Genomic DNA, 20,663 nt, shown 5'->3' on the forward strand with positions numbered 1-20,663 from the left:
CTGCTGCAGTAATTCTAAACAAAACTTCAGCTTACTACCTACAGCTTTTGCTACACAATTTTCATTTGAAAAGAAACATACATTAGCATTACCAGATCAACTGTAGTGTCTTTCAGGCCGACATTATTTCATCAAGCACTGTAACTACAATAAAATACAACACTAAAATTTGTTCCAAATTATTTATACATTATTGATACTAATACTGTTTGTATGCCTAAAAAGTTTTTAATTAAGATGTTTAAAGATCAGGCTTGGTACATTTGAAATACTGTTTCCCTTGTCCATATTTACACAGCCAGCAAAAGATTACCATTGCCAGCCCTCTGCTTAATATAATCAAATAAATCTAAAGAATTGTTGATATTTTCAGTAAAAAGTAAAAGGGAATTATTGCTTAGCTTTACATTATATTTGATTATGTAAGCATAACATCATGTGATGAGCAATGACAAATTTTGTTGCCTATCAGATTTACCTTTCTCAGATTGACCTAAACTACTACTAGTTCTCATTTATACTAATTGCAATTTTTAAGAGATGCCCCAAATAGCATTAATATATGTATATTCCTAGCACAAAAGAAAATTCCTCCCTACGCTGGGTTTATGATAAGCAATTTTGAGAAAGTTGTACAAGTTCCATGTAAAGAGAAAAAATCACCAGTGGTATTTTAAAGTATAAAATTATCTTATTTAAGCAGCTTCAGGGATGGTTAACTGCTTAGTTTAACTTATTCTTCAAGTACACTATTTCCTGTGTAACATCCAGTTGGAATCGTGTGCTGGGTGGATTTTTAGAATTTACAGTCTTCATTTATTAATCACAGAATAATGTAAGATTGGAAGGGCCCTCTGGAAGCCACCCAACCTAGACCTGCCTAAAGCAGGGCCAAATTAGCTCAGCTTGCTCAGGGCTGTGTCCACACAAGCCTTGAACGTCTCCAAGGTCAGCAATTCCACAGCCTCTCTGGGCAGCCTGTCCCACTGTTTGACCAGCCTGACGGTGACTTTCATTCCCTGATTTCTAATCACGATTTCTTTTGTTACACCTTGTGCCCAGTACATCTTGTAGCACTTCACACCCTGAAGAGGAGCTTAGCTCTGTCTTCTCTACACTTTTCCATTAGGTTGTTGAAGACAGCAACATGCCTTTTCTTCTTAAGGCAAAACACCACCATTTATTTTTAGCCTCTCCTTGTACACTATGTTCTCCAGTCCCTGATCATCTTGGTAGCCTCTTCTGGACTCACTCTAATATGTCAGTATTCTGTCTTGTACTGGGAAGCCCAAAACTGGACACGGTATTTCAGATATGGTCTAACCCGTGATATATAGGGGGAAGAGTCACTTCCTGGGATTTGCTGGCTGCTTTCTTGCTAATGATGCCCAAGATGTTCTTGGCCGCCTTTGCTGCAAGGGCACATTGTTGGCTCATGTTCAACCTGTTGTCCATAAGGACCCCCAGGTGTTTTCCCGGAAAGCTGCTTTCCAGTTGGTTGGTCCCCAGCCCATATTGCTGCAGGGAGGTTTTCCATCCCAGGTGTAGGACTTGGTATTTCTTTTTGTTGAACTTCATGAGGTTCTTGTCAGCCCTTTTCTCATTCATTGAGTTTCCCCTGAATAGCAGCTTTGCCCTTCAGCATATCAACTTCTCTCCTCAATTTGGTATTGCCTGTAAAATTGCCAAGAATGCACTTCATCACAAGTCTTTAACAAAGACAATCCGCATTAACATTTGAGGAAGACCTCTGGTTCAATGATTGCTCTTTGGACTTTATACCTCAGATCAGATGTTTATGTAAGCTTTCCGCTACAAAATTTTTGTGCTCTTCATTATACGGTCAGTTGTGGTTTTTAATGCATCCAGTATTCTAAGGCTGTCTTGCCCATAAATGACAAAATAATGGCTTGAGAATTCATTCTTTGTTTCTCGACAGAAGTGCCGTTGAGCTACACATCTATTAATAGCCTGTACAACTAAGGTACATCATGAAGTGTAGCTATGCATCCATAGCTCATAGATTGTGAATGTTTTGCAATCCAAATTCTAAGTAAAGGGATCATTTGAATTGACGATCTACACTTAATCGTGTCATTGTTAAAATGCTATATTAACACCTGTCTGTTCTAACAAAAAAAAAAACAAGCTAGAAACCTGATACTCACTTTTTGATATACAAAATCACACCTGCTATTAATTACCAGTATAAATACTAACTTTATACATATTTACTTGATTGGTCCCTTAAATCAGCTAGTTACATGTCTGGAAATTAGTCTTTGTACCTCCAATTAATTGCATATAAGATTGCACCTGCACAAAAAAAAAAGCTTTTAGACAAAGATCCTTTAGAATGTTATTAATTAAACAATACGGTGGTAACAATGGGATTTAAGATTTAGCAATTATGTTAAAGAGATCTATGATTCAAAAAAAAGGTAAGATTATTAATTTTGTATTTTCTTTTAGGTAAAGGAGATTTAATTGGAGCAAACCTATCCATTAGGGATCAAGTTATTAAAACAAATGCTGATGTTAAAGCTCTAACATACTGTGACCTCCAATGCATTATCCTCAAAGGTCTCTTTGAAGTGCTCGACCTTTACCCAGAGTATGCTCACAAGTTTGTCGAAGACTTACAGCACGATCTAACATACAATCTAAGAGAAGGCCATGAAAGTGATGTAAGTATCTTTAAAGGTCTCTGCAGCTATTGTTACCTTTAAGATGTTTCTTATGCTTTAGCCAGTTCTCATCATTTTGTCACAGTAAAGAAATAATACACAGATTACGTTACAAGGACTGCTCATTCCATTTGTTTGATAATTCAGTCATTACCTACATGAATCCTTTATCAATCGATCAGACCATAAACAGCCAACATGTCCTCTGCTTCTAATTTTTTCATAGAAAACATCATCTATGAGAGAACATTCTTCTTTAACATTTTGTCATTTTTTACTTATGTTAAAAATAATTCATATTTATGTAAAGCATGTGTCCAAATAAAGGTATTCAACTATACCTTTTCTAGAAGCTCATGTGCCAGCCTAATGAACATTCATTTCATAGATCACTGATTACCACTTCTTAGTTAAGAATGTTGTCACACACATTCAAAATGTGGAACTAAAATGTGTTTTTCCATTTAAATGAGAAATTTAATGTGAAACAACAATAAATTCCAGATAAAGCACTGCTGAAAGACTTCTGCATAGACTTACCAAAGTACTTGCACTGATATTATGTAGTAAATTTATATTTTTAATAGTGAAAAAAATTTATGACAGCTCTCCTTTTCTGACTTAACCATGTGAGCATACAAACATAGTGGTAGCCGAACTTTCAGTTTGGTATTTAACAGTCCAGATATTTGTCTTGGTATTGTGCTTCTCGTTACACACAGAGAGGAGTAACGTTGAAAGCACATCACTGGGGACAAGGATACTATCAAGACAGGGGACAGATATAATGCCAAGGTAGCATAAAGTGCAAAAAAGGTTATCTGTTTGGGCAGACACCACAAAGAGACGCAGAGCTTAAAAACTCCGCAGCCTGTGTGGCTGTTCTTCTCCATGCAGCGTAGGCAGGCACTCGCTGTTATGAAGAGTGGCCCATTGCTTGGCTGGTTTGTGAAGAAAAGTGCCGATGGATGCCCTGCATGTGTGCCACTCCGGCATGGTCTTCCCTGCTCATGCCTACTCACACATGTTTCTGTGCAGAAGGTTGCTGGCCTGAGGAACCTCTGGACAGACAGAACTGCTCTAATGCACGCCAGAACAGTGGGCCAAAGTCCTTTTTCAGTTCAAACACTGAATGAATGTGATATATAGGTTCATTTTTCTATGTAAGCGTCTTACTCGGTGTACTTTGGCACAAGTGTTTCCACAGAAATGCTCTTTAAACAATTGCAGTAGAAAGGTGTAAACACATAAATACAAACTTGTACAGAGGAAAACAATCAGGGCATCTCATTTGTTTGTCTCTTGAAATCTCCCCAAACTTGCAGTTGCAGAAGACAGCAGCTGAGAGAGTACACATCTGTTCTGAGAGCCTGAAGATTAGTTTGTGTAACCAACACATTTTCCTTGGGGAGGAATGATTAATCTGAAAAGGAGAACAGCTCCATGTAAAGATAGGGTCTGAAGCTGATTGCATTCTCATCTCCCATTTTGTCATGGACCTTGATGAACACCTACAATATACTCCTTCATGTTTTTCTGTATGTGACAAATCTGGAGATCCAGTACCAGTAACATACACATTCAGCTTTTATAAAATCAAGGAGAGTTCCTCCTGACAAGGGTCAGCTGGGTGATGTACAGACTCTGCTGAGAGCAAAAAAAGAAACTTCCTCAGGCTCACTGTGAAAGATGGGACTTAATGCAGTGCAGAACATCTCATAGGATTTTTTTCTGCTTTAAGAAGGAAAATATATGCAGAATTTGTGAATATACACTGTATTTTTATGGTATAATCCATTACCTTAAAATTAAAGGGAAAAAAGAAAAGATCCTGACACTGAGTAGCATCCTGTGTCACAGGTAAATATAGACAACCCAAGAGAGCTTATTGCAGTGTCACTTTCTCCTACATCCTCAGGTTAACCATGCCCTCCACTAGTATTTCTCTTGCAGTAGAACTAACCTTGGTCATGCGTATCATATTTCTGATCCAACCATTTTAGTTACCAATAAGGATAAAGAGCAGGAATAAGTTGGCCTAAAGTTGTACCATCACAGAAAGAAGACTCACCAAATGAGGAAAGGTACCTATGGCAATAACAAGTGTGCCTGGTCAACCACTCGCTTGCTCTGCTTCACCTAGAAAATACCAGGTCTTCATGAATATAACATGCACGCAGAAATAATCTGAGAGTTATCTGATGGATGGCTCTCGAAAAATACTAAGAAGGTGGTTTTTGGAAGTAAAATTTGTGAGTAAGAAAATATGACTACTACTCTTATTTTTTTTTTTTTTTTAATTTCTTGGGATTATTTCTTGGGAATGGTGCTGTGGGAGAGTTTGGAGCTGTGACACTGTATCTTGATCTCTCCCTAAGACAGGGAGATTTTACTTTTGTGTGTCTATGACTTCTGCAGCTTTATGGAAATTTTGTGTTTGGAGAGCTTTTCCGTAGTTAAAGAACAGATTGATTCATTTGAATAAGTCAGTTTCTTACTCTCTTTTTCCTTGGATGATTTAAATGACAGCAAAATTGCAACTGAATATAATGCTTCTGAAAATGGATCATTTACAGCATTTAGGGTCAGGGGAACTTCAGGGTGAAATCGCATGAATTTCCCCACTATGATTGCCAAGCGCCTTTCCGTCAGGACCCTAAAACATTATTACATTTTCAGTCACAGTCCACCAAAACTGCCTTAGGTTGCAGATTTCCTACCACTTCAAGCCAGCATTAAAAAGGTGAAGCTGCAGAAAGATGCAGTCTTGGCGATCCAGTATCCCCTTCCCTGCGCTGTTTGAACTGTCCGTTGCACGCAAAATTGAATACAAGATTTGAATTGAATTAAAAATACATGGACCAAAAAGGACCAGAAGTTTCCTGATCCTGGAGTATCAAAGTTGGATACCTAGCGCTAGTTCATGTAACGACCCTACCCACCCAGAAATCTCTAGGAACACTTTTCTAATTCGCTTTCTTGGTTCGTTTGCAGATCTAGGAGTGTATGTAAAAGTGTATGAGTGCTCCATCTGCAGTAAATTCCAAGTAGGGTGTAATGGTGGAAAAGTCTCCAGGAATACCATAGCCATGTTACTGTTCAGTAAAACAAAGAAGACCTGAAAACAAGATTCCCAGTAACAAGCAGAAACGCTAGCTGTCTGGTTATAGAAAGATTTAAAGTGTTGTTTAAGCGATCTTGGAAGAAAAGCTCAGGAGATTTTAACTACAGGAGTTGGCAATTGTGTAAGTAATACAGCTTCTAATGAGTAACAGAAAAACAGAAAGACACAAAAACAGGGAGATAAAGTTTCAGTGGTTCCTCATGATAGCTATAAACCCAGCAATCATTAAGTGATTTATGTTTATATCCATTAATGCGTGTGCAATCGCACTGGCAGTGCTACTGTGCCATCTTTTCATATATTCCCATCACAGCAAGACATGAATTAGGAAAAAGTCTTTATATTGATTATATATATTCTGTTCTTTTTCTTTCTTTGCTGAATTTTGCATGAGAAACTCATTACCATTTTTGTAAATGTACGAAATGATTTCAGGACAGTTGGGAAAAGCTAATCTGTTTGGTAGCTGGAATTGTGACATTAAAACAATTCAGCCCTTCAGGTGTTTCAAACAATTTTTCTAGGTCTGTGACTATGATGTCATAGTCGTGAAATTAGTTTGCTAAGTGACACAGACTTTGACCCCCCCTCACCCCACCCATATAATTTTGCATTATCTATTACAGATTGCATATATAGCAGGCAGTGAGAGAGTCAGATATCTGATTTGATAAAGATAAGCACTCATAAGAAGGTTCTTACAAAATATAATAGAATTATATGAATGAAACTGGCAATGATTTTGCTATCCACCAGCCCTGGAAAACATGTGCTATTTTATATATTTAGAGAGCAGTAGCAGATGTTCATAACTCTGAATAATCCTATGAGAAACTCAGAATAAGTAAATATTTGCACAATATCTTTGTGGGCTTGGTAACAGTTTATTGTTTCCGATTATTTCATGTGTCTATGCAGAAGTGTCTACAGTATAGACATCATTATTCATCAAAAAAAACCCCAAAGGGTGGTTACAGCCAGCCTGATACAAAGAACAAGAGGCCTCCTTGACACCTATGGCACCCCTCAAGCTGTAATGAAGTCCCAAAGGAAGATAAGACTTATGCAGGCACAATCTTTGACTCACTAGAACACTATCAATATGTGTCATTTTCAAAAAGAAAAGATGATATTCCTGCAGATTCAAAAATCTGCCTTTGTAGACAGGCCTCATAATTAATAAGAATCTACTTTTCCTTTTGTAGCCTTAAAAGTAATGTTCTGCCTCTTACAAGAGCTTCCCTTCCCTCCCCCCGCAAGGGAGGAGAAACTACTCTTTTTAAAATGAAAATACTCAGCCCCTGAAGCAGGGGGAAGGACTAACGGCAAAACTGCATGAGAAAAGCAGTAGATTATTCCTGCAGTCGGGAACACTGAGTGTTACTGCAGCTTAGCCAGGCTCCTTGATAATAAAATAAATAAATAGACAAATAAATTTTAAAAGGCAACCAAGAGGCAATAAAAACAAAGACATTTTTATCCCCCAGAATGGCATTGTCTGACAAAACAGAGCCTAATTCTTGTCCTTTGGAGAGGCTGGTGTTTAGAATTTATTAAATTTTAATGATTGAGTTGTGTTTTTTTTTTTTAATATAATAAAGCTCGGGTTGCTATTAGCGATACCAAACAAATTACAAGGGATGCTCCTCATTTTCTACTGGGAAAGCTGACAATTGGCCAAACCCATTGCTCTTAAAGGTGAAAACAGCTCTAAGCTCTGCAGCATACAACTGAGGGCACAGACTGGGAAGAAAAATGTCTACAATAGAATATGCTGAGTTTTCTGGTTCATTCCAACTCAGTATTAAACAAATATTTTAAGAGCAAATATGTAATTCCACCTTATTTCTTTTTAATTGGTTCATTTCTGGACTTTTATCTCTCCTTGTGCCAACTGGTGGTATTGTTCCTGTAGGCAGAAAAAAAGGATAGCACAAAATATCATGAATGCAAACACAAAATTCAGCTGAAAGTCTGCCTAGCCACTGTCGGTTTTTCAGCTAGTAGATTATGCATTTGACATACAGTCCTCTTTTTGCCTCTTTAGTCATGCTTTTTCTAGATATTTTAATATAGGTCTGTTGAATTTATGAATGCTGCTTTCCAATATAGTAATAACTCAGAAGGGATTCTATCTGTTACATATTTGATTATCTATTACGAATCAGCAATGGAAACAGCATGACATTTCTGATTTTTTAAACGCGTCTTTATTGTCTGCATAATAAATAGTATTTTGCTTTAAAGAAACAAATCAAATTTATCCTATTTGCAATTCTATGGATATTAAGGGAAAAATAAGCATTTTTTTTTAAATAGTTGCTTTTCATTTTGGTAAGTGTTGTAAGATAGGAAAATTTGATAGAAACTTCAGTCACATAATTACTTATTGATGTGTTTAACTTTCAAAGCCAAAAAAATCTTATTTCTCGGGTATTACCTATGTGTTCATAATAAAACCTATGCATTAAAAAAAATCGATTTCCAAACCAACTCTTGCTACACTGCTACGCTTCTTAGTCATAATTCCTCCACCCCAGCCTAGAGCATAGCTCATCCTGTACACTGCAGGACAACCACAGGTTGCAAAATATTTTTCCTAATAAATAATTTCATAGAAGATTTCCCAAATAATCCCAACCACCTTTTATATAAAGAGGGTTTTGCCACATTACCCAGTAGCTATGTAGAAAGAAGTGGCCTAGCTTAGAAAAGTTAGAGCCCTACTTGTTCATTTAGAGTGGTGTTGGACAACTTGGAGGAAAATTTGTCATTTTTAAACAGACTTACATGCAGTTAAGCACCCACCTTTGTCAATAGCTCATCTAGCAGAAGATGGTGTACTATTACTGCAGGCGTAACTCACTGGTGTTTATTGTCTGTGGCACAGTAGGTATAAATTCTGCAAAACAAGAGACCAGTCAATGGCAATTTGTGTGTTTCTATAAGAGCGTTATTGCAACAGGTGGAATTAGAGAAGTGAACAAATCACCTAAAGCGACAGAAGTCTAATAATTTATCCGCATGATTATTCTGAAACAAAAAAAAAAAAAACCAACCAACCAACCAACAAACAAACAACTTAGATTCCTATTTATTATCTTTCTCTATAGTCCGTTTGTGCTTGGCAGCCACACAGAACAAATTCCCATTGTTCTATTAGAGTTCCTAAGCGACTGATAGCAGTGCATCCACTGCTTTCTGCCTGTCAGCCACCGTATTTCCATTTCTCCTTTATACCTCTTTTGATACGAGCTGGAGTCTGCAAACTTCTCATCTTCTCAGCCATTATAGTACAGGAGTGAAGGTGCTCCTCGTGCTATCAAAAACGAAAACAATTTAAAAACTGTGAACGTGTAATTAACATTGAGACGTGGCTCCTGATGTGTTCACTGGAGCAGGTTTCTTACCTGCCGCTCAGCACGGACTACTGTGCCATCAGTGCTGCTGTGAAATATTGCGTCAGTGCTCTTTCACGTTTTACAGGCTACTCAGATTTTTCGTTCATGCTTCTGGGACCACCTGGAATTTGTTTTTCCTTCTTCCCTCTCCCTCTCCGTCTTCCCAAAATAAATTACCCTATTGCTGAACGAGGCAGCACTCGTACAACTTCACTTACAGAGCTCAAAATCTGTATTTCTGTGGAACAAGTAACAGGATTGTGCAGCTGTAGAAGGGCACGACCACTGACAAAAAATCAGAGCACTTCCTTCACCTGTTTTACACTTCCTTTCTAATTTTAAACGAATGAGAAGCAGTTTGGGAGAGATCTTTGTCACCTAGCTCTCTGCAAGTTATTTCACAGGTCTCCTACCTGTATCCATGCCACTAAGCACGTTTTGATGGCTCTTTGGCTATTTAAAGCGAACGCTAAGTTCAGACAATTGATGCTGCTGCAATACCCTCCTCCCTGTGCAGGGTTACAGTCAGTCCTTCCTCCAATCCCTCAACCTGGCAATTACCTGCTTCGCTCGGTATGGGAGGAGGGCTGACCCGGAGCTATGGTGCGAGCCAGGTTTCACTCCGTTTTGTTGTCTGCTCACAAAGCTTGTTTACTTGCAGTCATCGATGAGCGTGGTGTGCGGTGCCTCTGAGCCACCAGTTCACCCAGTACCCCTCAAGATAATCACCTCACTATGGACATATGGTGCACCGCTGAGAAATAGTGCAATAAGGAAATGTAATTCAACAAGGACGGGCTGGTATGCCCTTTCTCTTGCAGTCTTGGTGGCCTTTTCATCTTCTTCCCTAGTATCATTACCTGAAGAATTTTTATTTGCTGGTATGCTCCTGTCATTTCTGTAGCTTTCAGTCATTCTAATATTTTTGAAAATAACAACACACAGCCACCTGTGCTGTCCTTTCGCCTCTCTAACAGTTTGTTTTTCTGATCTGTGGGCATTTTCCAGCTAGAAGGTCTGACCCACCACAACTTACTGATGCAATTCTGTCATCTTTTCCATTAATTAATACTTTTCATTAATCCTTGTGCTTTTACAACTCTTTTCCATTTTACAACTAAAACAAATAAACAATTTAAGGACAAATCCCACAAAACGTGGAAGAGGCTGAAGGGGAGGAGAAGAAGTTAACCCATTTTGTTTTGTCCAGGAATATATTACATATATAGAATATATGTAATATATATGTGACCCATCCCAAAATTCTTACCCCTGTGGTCACTCCTCTAATTTTGTGAATGGTTTGAGTGACAGGAACTATGATCACTAGTTACACGTTATTTATAACAAGACTATTCAATGTATGTATGTAATTAGGCTTTTTCACAATCGGACCTTAGCACTTTCTTGACCAATACAAACAATTTTCACTATAACTAGAATTAAAATGGTTAAGTAAGTGCCAAAGTTTTACTTCTAATTTTAGCTTCTGAGTCATTTCAAACGCTCTCCATTCTCATTAATTTCACTTCCTGGGATTATTGCATTCTGCATCAGATTATAAAATTTAACCAGAGGGTTACATGTTGAAAAAAAAAAAAATCCATGCTAGCAAAGCAGCTTATTGATGTTTTTAGACTGTGGTATGAGGAGGGTATAAAACACTGTATCAAACAGAATTTTAGACAGGAAAAGCTGCTGGCTTTCAGAGAGTATTGCCTTAGAATCTAACCATATTTCTATTTTAATTACACAGGGATGCTAGATGATAACCTTTTCCAATATGCTTCACTGTGCCTTAGGAAACATGATAATGTAACTTTTACAATATTAATAATATATCTTTGTCTCTACACTGGACAAATGGAAAATAAAATTAATCCTAATATATCTTAACCTTAAAATAGTATGAATTTAGAGGGTAGATCTTTTTTTCCATAAATGCTTTTATTTTGCATTGATATAGCAACAACTTGATAGTGGCCTTAAATTTAGAAGCATTTTTACAGTAATAATTTTATTATTCTGTATAAAGTCAGAGTAATTGATGAAGGAAATGACAATACTTACCACAATTTCTTCTGTAAGAACATTGGTTCTGAAGGCACAGGCTACCTTGAGATGTAATGAGCATGTCAGACCGGCTTATATGGTAAAACTCCTATACCACTTGTAGAGTCATAACCTCAGGATACATGCTGAAATGTGTGAAATTAAATACGATTTAGTCTTTGAGCAAACTGTCTATAGTCAGTGCAACTTGAGTATCAAGTAGGCATTCTACACGGATACAAGTATGCGTTCTCAATTTTATGGAGCTGGTAGCAATTTTAGTGCAATTTTTTTAAACGTCAAAAAGTAGTAGAATAGCTGAGGTTGGAAGGGAGCTCTGAAGATCATCTGGACCCACCCCTCTGTTCAAAGTTATGAAAGCCTATAAAAACTAAAACCAAAAATCATTGATATACAAATGCAGTCTATTTTTAGTGATATAAAAAATAAATATATCCGCTTATTTTTCTTTTTAGTCATCTATACCTTCACTCAATAAAACCAGAGCTACAGAAGCTACCTACGTAAGTGTAACTAGAGTTCTGCTGAAAATTCAGTTCCTACCTAAGATTGCTTTTTCAATGCTGTGGGAAATAACAACATGATTGTACTGAAAAAGATAAACATACAGTATATATATATACTGTATATACAGTATTGCATATATAGTAAGTATTCAGGGACAGGTGCTATTGATTAATTCCTTCGGCAGATTTTCTATTGGACTTCCCTGACACTGAGTTTTGTTTTATTCCATAGTACTTTGAAAACCAAAGCAATATTATTCACTTATTGAGTGTTTATGTTGCCTTAGTTTCTAAATCTATGCAGAACTTCCTGAGTAACAAAGCTGCGAAGAGGTCCCAAAAGCTGTGCGCTCAGCTTTGCTGTATTGTGCATATATAGAAAACACAAATTTTATCTCAGGGGAAGGAAATTATGATGGCTCTCTTACTTAACAAGTTTATATATACTTAGACTTCTGCTGATATCTTCACATGCCAGGACATGACTTCTTGCCCTAAGGTGAAATGATGCGAATCATTTTCTCAGGTACCATATATCTGTTGTCATCCCCAAAGTTTTAACTCTGAATATGTCTAGGGGACAGAGGTGTGCTCATTTTGCACTTTTTTTTTTCCTTCCGGGAGAATTGACTAGAGGTTAATCTACTGATCAAGTTGCCACCCAAAAAGCAAAATATTCATTATTTAGAAGAAATGTTTCTGAGAAAAAAAAACAACCAAACAAACAAAAAAAAAACCCTACAACAAATCACACAGATTTTAAAATAAGGAATACACAGATTTTTAAAATAAGGATTGTGCCTGTCCCAGCTTCTTCTTTGCAAGATTTGCCCTGAACGCCAGACAAAGCTGGACTTTCTTCAAAATTCTCCACAGATATGTTGCTGCCCTCAGCACGTCACTTCTTATTAACATTCGTCCCACTGATTTGGCCTCTGAGTGCTAGCAAAACAGCTGGGCAACATTGGGGATGCTCGCAAATAGGCAATTGGCAGGTAATAAAATTAATTGGGAGAACATTTTTCAAGATTCACCGTCTTCCTCTTTTCTTTTCAAGAGCCGCTCTGAAGTTAGGGACACATAATTATGTAAAAAGTGTATGAAGTTTCATTTAAAGATAAAGCTAACAATATAAACTTAAAAGCCGCTCTTTTACAGTATCTACAACTTCAAGTTGAGGAGTCTAATTGAATATCAATCCACAGGGCCAGTCCTGCGTCATGGACATTCACAGTTATTGCTCGTCTAGGACAAAATACCGGTGACTGATCTGTTGAATTAGCAGCAAAAGCTGAGCAATATACTCTATACTGTAAGTAGGATCAGAGAACGCTGAAAGCATCTGCTTCCAAAAAATACATTTTCTTTATCTCTCCATTCAGCAAGGAAAAGAGATAAGAATAAACCTGGGAAAATGTAGGAACAAGCAAGGAACTAGAGAAAGTCTTAAAACGGAAAAAAAAAAAAGGGGGGGGGGGGGTAAATTTCTCAGTAAATGTAGATATAAAACAGTGATATCTGACCTGAGAAACTCTTTCTGAGCGATTGACTCCTTTGCGATTTAAAGGATTTGCGATATTTCATTGAAAAATTTCCTGATTATGGAAAATTGAGGTCTGAACACATGTAAGGCATTAAGGTTTTCAGCAGTACAATAATCCCTTGTTATGTATTTGTATCTTTTCCATTACCATACAGTAAATTTGCAAAGAACAGAACATATGGCATGCGTCCTTTTTTTTTTTTTTCCCCACACTGCCAGTGCTCCTAAAGGGGTTTTTCCTGTTTCCAAATGCTGACTAAGAACATTAATATTCTAGTTTGATTTCAGATCCTTTACTGAAAGCATATTTTAACCTTTTGACTCCTCAGACACAAAGAATTATTCATATATTTTAGGACTCAAGAATTGCAAGCAAATCAGAGAAATTATGTTTCTAATTTTGTCCCTGCTTCTCATGAAGGAACAGGAATCAGCCCGGTAAAAGCTGATATTCTTTTGAGCCCCAAAAATGCAAATTTACATTTAATGTATTAACCCCAAATTTAGCTGCATCTCCATATTTCTCATTTTAAGGTTTTATAATTGGAATTCATCTTGAATTATTGTACAGCTACTTTCCTGGTTTGGCCACAATTCCTGGTAGAGATTCATCTATTAAAGACTACTGTCTCTTAACCCTGGAAAAATCTTCAGCTCGCTGACTTTTGACAGCACACCGCCAGTGTTTTCAGATAGAGAAATGAGGGGGTGTTTTTGTGCTTATAATAAGCAATGATAAAGATTACTGAATTTTTAAGCTCTCTATATTAAATTATTAAACAATTACTAGATTTGAGATTACATACATGAAAGAATTTGATGTGAGAGTGCTTTTAGTACATGATCTATTATTGGTTTACCCTGTGAAATTAAACATAATAGCTGGTTTCCCAAGGCATAAAGAGACACAAAGGCTGAAATTGAAAATTGAATTAGACCCTTTGACAATATTTCACACATCTCATTCTAACATCAGTCTTTTTGTTTTTGTTTTTTTTCCTAATGCATAGCTGGGGAAATACCTGTGGTTTTCTTTCAGCAGCCTTTATCTTTTAAGAGTTTTACTTCATTTTAAAAGACTAGAATGAGACCTATTTTACATCCTCCTTCTTTTTGTATAAGAAAAAATAGCATTTCATAGAAGGCTACACCAGTGTATTACCCTAAATAAAAGGTTTTACCAGATCAGAAACTAGGACAGCACCTCATAATTGTTTACTGTGATACTGCATTTTTATAGAGGTAAAGCTATGTGCATGGTGAGGTCTTTAAACTTACTGCCCTTTGACTGGCTTTGTCCATGTTCTTGTGTTTATCTTTCTTTTTTCTCTTTGAGAATTGTATTTCTGCAGGAAGAGAGAGGAGTGAGTGGCTGGAGGAGGTTTAAAAGCCAAACTCTTGAGAATTCTCTCTGGTCACAGATTAATTATAGTTTCTTTTACCAACTTTCAATGACCAAACCATAAAGTGCAGGCCCCTGTTTTATGTCTGTAAGATACGGCGTTCAAAGTTACGAGCAAAAAACATGGCTCCAGTATATTAATACAGAAGCAATTACAATGTTCTCTACTGTGGTTTCCCTGTTACGGAACAAAATAGTTTATAGGTCCAGAGTTTATCTAAAAGTATCAATTTCTCCAGACTGAAACTGTCCCCAGTGGGTTAAATGGGTCAGTTTGAGGAAATGAAAGAAGAAAGTCTGATGTGTAGTTTCTCACATCACCAGCTCCCTGTTCATACCTATCCTTCTTTTCTACTACCCCTTCTCCCGAGGGCACACCTTCCCCTCTCTGTAAAAAGCAAACTGCCTTCAGAAAGTCCTTTACCTTTCCCTTGACAAGGTCACAAGGCAACAAAGTGCTGCCATCAACCCCATCTCCTCTGCAGCCAGTTTCTCCCAGCTGCAGTGACCAGCAAGGGTAGCACTGAGAGCAGAGGAGGACCCATGCATGGGTGGCTGTGGCTGCTGTGTTGATGGGCAGCAGAGAGGTCCTGCAGCTAGGGGACAGTGCTACAAACTGGTCATGGAGCTGAAAGCCCAGCCCAGCTGAAAGACCCCAGCAGGGATGCTACCTAGGGCATCTATGACACATCCATCTAATGATTTCTTTGTCTTTGTTTTCAAGATGTACAATCATCAGGATTAACACATGTGCTCAGGAGGAGAGGGGAAAAAATAAGAAAGGAGAAATCTTCACCTGCATTACAAGCTACAAATGACAAGTCACTTTTAAAACCTTCAGCAGGCAAATTCATACTGTCTAAGAGCTGTTTTGTGAAGCTGCTAATGTTTGGGATTGACTTGGAGTTTTAATTAAGGCTGCTATTTAACATTCATACTGCACCTGTGCCTAGAATCCAAGCAAACTGATGCCCCAAAATTCTGGGCACTATTGTAAATTAATCTTCTTAAACATATGTGCAAAGCGGGCCATTAGTACTCCCTAACTCTGACTTCAATATTTCAGTACATTTCCAGTTTCCTGTTCTCCTGAATCTTGAAGGAGATGGTGTTTCTTCAGTTGGCATAGGTTACAGTACAAGCTGGGAGATTTCAGTACCCGAGATCTCTTCCTCTGCTAATATCATCTAGTACTTCTATCTAACTCGGGAAGAACACAGCAGTTATTTTGTTTACATACCCTAATTATTGCAGTAGTTCTGTTTGGTAGTTATTAGAGTGTTATTGCAAAATATATTGATACACCTGCTGCTGGCTTGGCTGTTGTGGAGTAGGATTTCTGCTTAAGCAAACTTAAATATTGTGTATTTGCATATTATACTACTACTAGTACCCTCACTTCTATGGGCATCTACAAAACAGTCTTCAGGCAAACCTGAAAAACTTCTGAAAAAGAAGGAAAAAAAAGGAAAAAAAAAACCAACAAAACAAAAAAACCACAAAACCCCACCAGAAATATTTTTTCCAAATCTGTGCCTAAAATTTGTGTACTTAGGAGTTTTGAAGACTTTTATCAAACAAACTGGGAAGTCCCAATGACTTCCAGAAAGGCTTAACCTCTTCTACCCGAGTTTGGAGAAAAACAAACTGCTGCTACGAATTTAAAATTGACTGCTGTTAAGCACTTCTTATCTTGACATGTGTTTAGGAAAGCTGAAAATCACTAGTGAAAATGCTACCTGGCAGACTAAAATTTTCCTATAAATACAGCATGTAGGCTGTCAGAGACTTGCCCATGGTCAAAGTGTAGACATTCAAATAAGCAACAGAATATCGCTTATAACAGATATTATTCAGCAGTTCAAGTGCATTTTATTCAAAGTAGTTACACATTAAACTTGCATGATATTTTTCTTCTTCCTTTTCTTTTGTTTTGTTTTGTGTTTAATCCAAGAAGGAGAAATGTCATGGCCTTGAATAGCTGTTAGGCGTATATCTCCCTCAGCTCCTACTTGCTTCAGTCCCATCACTGCCTTTGAAAATTCCCTAAAGATGCTGCAGTTAGTTAGATCATCTATTGGTAAGGACTAGGCTGGCACAGGAGCTAAAACTACAAAGACATAAGGTTAAAGCAGAGCACTCTTCCTGCACCGAATGCCATCAAACCAGCACTGAACCCCACCAGGCACACATTCATCCATCTACATTCATTCACAGGTTTGGAGCCGTGACCCAACTTCTATTAAAGTAAAATGTTATTTTTACAGGAACTATCTTTTTAATAATTTTTTTTTTTTTTTCCTCACAACATCTGTTTCCAAGGAGTGTCCTTACTTCAGTGCTATGGCGCCATTTAAAACAGCTGTTTTATCATGAGATTCTTTTGTTGTATCAACATAAATGTTTTGGTTTAGATGTTTATATGCTCTTGGAAGCCAATACTGTGCAGATGCACATATTTGCTACTTGTTTTGTTTTGTTTTGTTTTTTCAGGTAATATCAAAATTATCAAACAAGCCTACGCTATCTCAGGTATGTTAGTGATATTTTAAATATGCCAAGCTTAACTTTGAAACGTGCACACAGTTATGGCCAGAAGAAAGCCGGAAATCTCCAACTGACTTCCATGGTTTCAGAATGAGATTTCAAATAGCATCCTGCCGATAGTTCTGCCACTGTCCATTTTATGAGTAACAGATTATGATCTTTTCTCCCCAGTGCTGGATTTGGATATCCTTCTATAGCACCTGCATTTTAAGTACATGGTTACCTAAGCCAAAGTATTGAATACAGGTAATGCTTATTCTCTGTAGAGTGCAGGCTGCATCAGTGCCAGGTCCTGTACAATTTGATCATCGTGGCAGCCTTCAGATGACTATTACAGTTGACAACAAGGCTACTATATTTTATACAGACTGGTCTTTCGCACTGTTTTAAATTCTTACCTTTTCATAAATCTCAAATGGAGAGGACCTAGTTCGCTAAATCTGTCAATGCATACTAAGAGGAAAGCATTGACTCAATGGAAGTGTGCTGTAGCACGCAGCAAAATTAACCCCATGCTGCAAAACATTTAGACAGATACTAATAAGGGCTTAGAACATTCGGATAAATTCCCCAAATATGCTTTTTCACCCAGCCAATCTTACCTGGCCTGAATGTGGGAAATTTGACTGTACAAGGTCATTTGAAGTGTCCTATCTGAAGTTAACAAGGTTGATTAAGAGGAGTAGCCTGAAAAAATGAACCACAACTTTTTCTGAAACCATGAAGTTGCATTTGGCTGTACTCTTCACTGAGATGTGTGGAGTTTGTTAATTTGACCTGGAACCCGATTCTGCCTTAGTCCATTCACCTACCACCAGTAAATTCAGTAAGTTGTACCATGGGAATAAATGGAACTATTTTTGAGTTATGGCCTGATCCTGACACGAGCTCCATATTTACATATCTCAGCACTCATGACCAGTGTATTTTGTTACCATGAAACAATAATAAACAATACATTGCTCTCTTACACTGTGCTTTAATTAGTACATAAAGTACAGAACCCAGGTCCATGTTGCTTCTAAATATCCTTGGTTCCAACATCAAGTATTCAGATTGCCTTTTTTTAAAAAAACAGATGTGGCTCTGCTTTTTGATGACTCAGTTCTGAAGTTGACACTGTCACACCACTGGTGCATTAATGGGACTTTGTATAAACTGAAAAATCTGCCTGCTATCCCAGCAGTGGTTTCAGTTACAACAACTGAGAAGGATACAGAGGATATTCGGGCTTGAGCTAAACTGGTATAAATGCTATTTATACATTATAAATGGTTCCATATGAAGATGTGGAATTATATGAATTACCAGCTTCAGCTCTTTCCCTTGGTCCACCGGCCGTCTGAGAGCGTCACATTCAAAAAAAATAATGCCTCAGTAAAGCAAGATTAATCTACTCAAGTGTACGTACGGCACATGGTTTATAAGAACTAGTCATGTAATCTTTCTTGGTAACAAAACATATTGCAGTAAGTTCATTGGATATGTCGCTAGTGACCTTTTTAATTTGTTTCTATTTTCCTCACGTATGCACATATAACCATAGTTGAGGAGGGAAGTCGTGGAAGAGTTCCAAAGAGCTATCTCTAATGAGAAATGAAATCTGTGCTAGATCTGGGTTTGTTCCAGGATGAAACAGAAGAAATTGTGTTTCTGCAGCATCAGGCTCTGAATTTTACACTAGTATGTTTTATCTGCTATTTTAGACAGAGCTCAAGGGAAACGGAAATATAAAGAAGAGACTCCCTTCAATCGTGGAAGATGAAGACGAGGAAGAGGAGGGAGAAGAAGAGAGCAGCACACTTTCACCGATCCATACCAGAAGCACAAATTGCTCTCAGCAGAAGAAGGCTGGAAGCAATAAAAACCACCTAGGGAGAAACTTGAAGCAGTTGGCCTCAGGAACGGTGCCCTTTCATTCACCCATCCGTGCTTGCAGTTCAAACCCCTCAAGAATCAAACACGAAACAGAGCTTCATTACTACTCCAGAAAGAAGGAGAAAAACCTTAAGTTACCCCTTTCAGCACTGACCACCAGTGGCCCACCTGACCTGAGCCCAAGGTAATAGTTATGAACTGTTATTTTCTTCTTTATCATGTAACTCCTATTAAAAATAGTATAATTGTAACACTATAAAATATTTTTTATTTAATAGTGGATACTTTTGTTCATGCCACAGAGAAGCAAAAGTCCTCTTATTGTAGGAACTATTACACACTATCCAAATGTTGTGACTTTAGGACTTCATTGAGAAATAAAGTGTTTCTACCAGTTAAAAGGGAAAGTACTGAGCAATTATGAAAATTACTATTTGAATAGTCTGGCTTTATGGTATCATTTTGTCCATCTATAATAATATGCATTCCCACAATAGCACTGTGAAACATTCTGAGTCCATCAGAGAGAGAGCAATTTAGAAAGCAAGTAGATGATAATACAGCGTAGCTGTGCAAATACAAAAATTACTGGACTAGAGGACTACAATGGAAAACTATTGCCTAGCAATTTTAGAAAATATTTAGATTTTTTTTTACATTACAGAAGGGAAACCTGATAACGCAAGTTTACATAGAGAGAAAATAAAGAATTGAGAAAATCTGTTTTGCTGTGACATTTGACATAAACGAGAGTAATTTTTTTATTGTGGTATTATTAGTATATAATTTTAAATATTTTAATTTTTTTACTTGTATGTTACTTGCAAGATGATTTATGTATCTTTCTTAATTGCTGCAGTGTAATAATTAACTATTAACCAAGAGTTTTGGGATCAGTTCTTTACAGAAATCACAATCACTTTTTCACATACAAGGAGCTGCAGCAGATGATCTTCCAGCTCAGGTTTTGGTTCCTATAATTTGAGGTATTTTACATGTTCAAGAACTTCCTTTATTCACTAGAGGCAGAAGGGGTAGTTTCAGCAACTTGCCATTGCAAACACGAAACAGCCACAGCTTGACCAGTTTTTGTTTAGCTCTGTCAAGGCACCTGTCCCTAACGTTGCATTCATAAAAAGGACATGGAAGACTATATAGAAATCTTTCCTCCTCATCATAAACTTGATCAGTACTGTTACACTTCAAAGAGGAGCAGGATATAAACTTCTTTTAGTTTTGTCAATAGAGGGGAAAATAATGTGTGGAAAAGCAGCTTCCACACTAGCAAAATTGAAATGCATAGTGGATATTTTCTCATTTCTTTCATAGATCTCATATGAATTTCGTTCAGGTCAGCTATGAGTACAGGTCATTATAATCTGCATAACAAGTGATAATTCAGGGAAACGCTACCTTTCACATTTTCTGATGAAATGTAATCTCGCTCATTATTGTTCTGAACATACGTGGTTAGGCATTGGCACCCAAGGCTGCAAGTATTT

General features: G+C 37.3%; 1 protein-coding gene across 1 annotated transcript in view; it reads left to right on the forward strand.

The window, feature by feature from the left end:
• The window catches only part of KCNH8 (potassium voltage-gated channel subfamily H member 8), a gene marked incomplete at both ends in the record, with an annotated part of 202,445 nt that overhangs the window by 164,261 nt on the left and 17,521 nt on the right, over window positions 1–20,663 (forward strand). Inside the window, 3 exons of the mRNA XM_082479203.1 lie at window positions 2,473–2,687; window positions 17,230–17,268; window positions 18,990–19,345. Coding sequence (XP_082335329.1) covers window positions 2,473–2,687; window positions 17,230–17,268; window positions 18,990–19,345 — 610 coding nt within the window. The remainder of the gene's footprint in view (window positions 1–2,472; window positions 2,688–17,229; window positions 17,269–18,989; window positions 19,346–20,663) is intronic.

The sequence above is a fragment of the Vanellus vanellus genome, assembly GCF_965231255.1.
Source record: "Vanellus vanellus genome assembly, chromosome: 2".
In the NCBI taxonomy this organism is placed as follows: Eukaryota; Metazoa; Chordata; class Aves; order Charadriiformes; family Charadriidae; genus Vanellus; species Vanellus vanellus.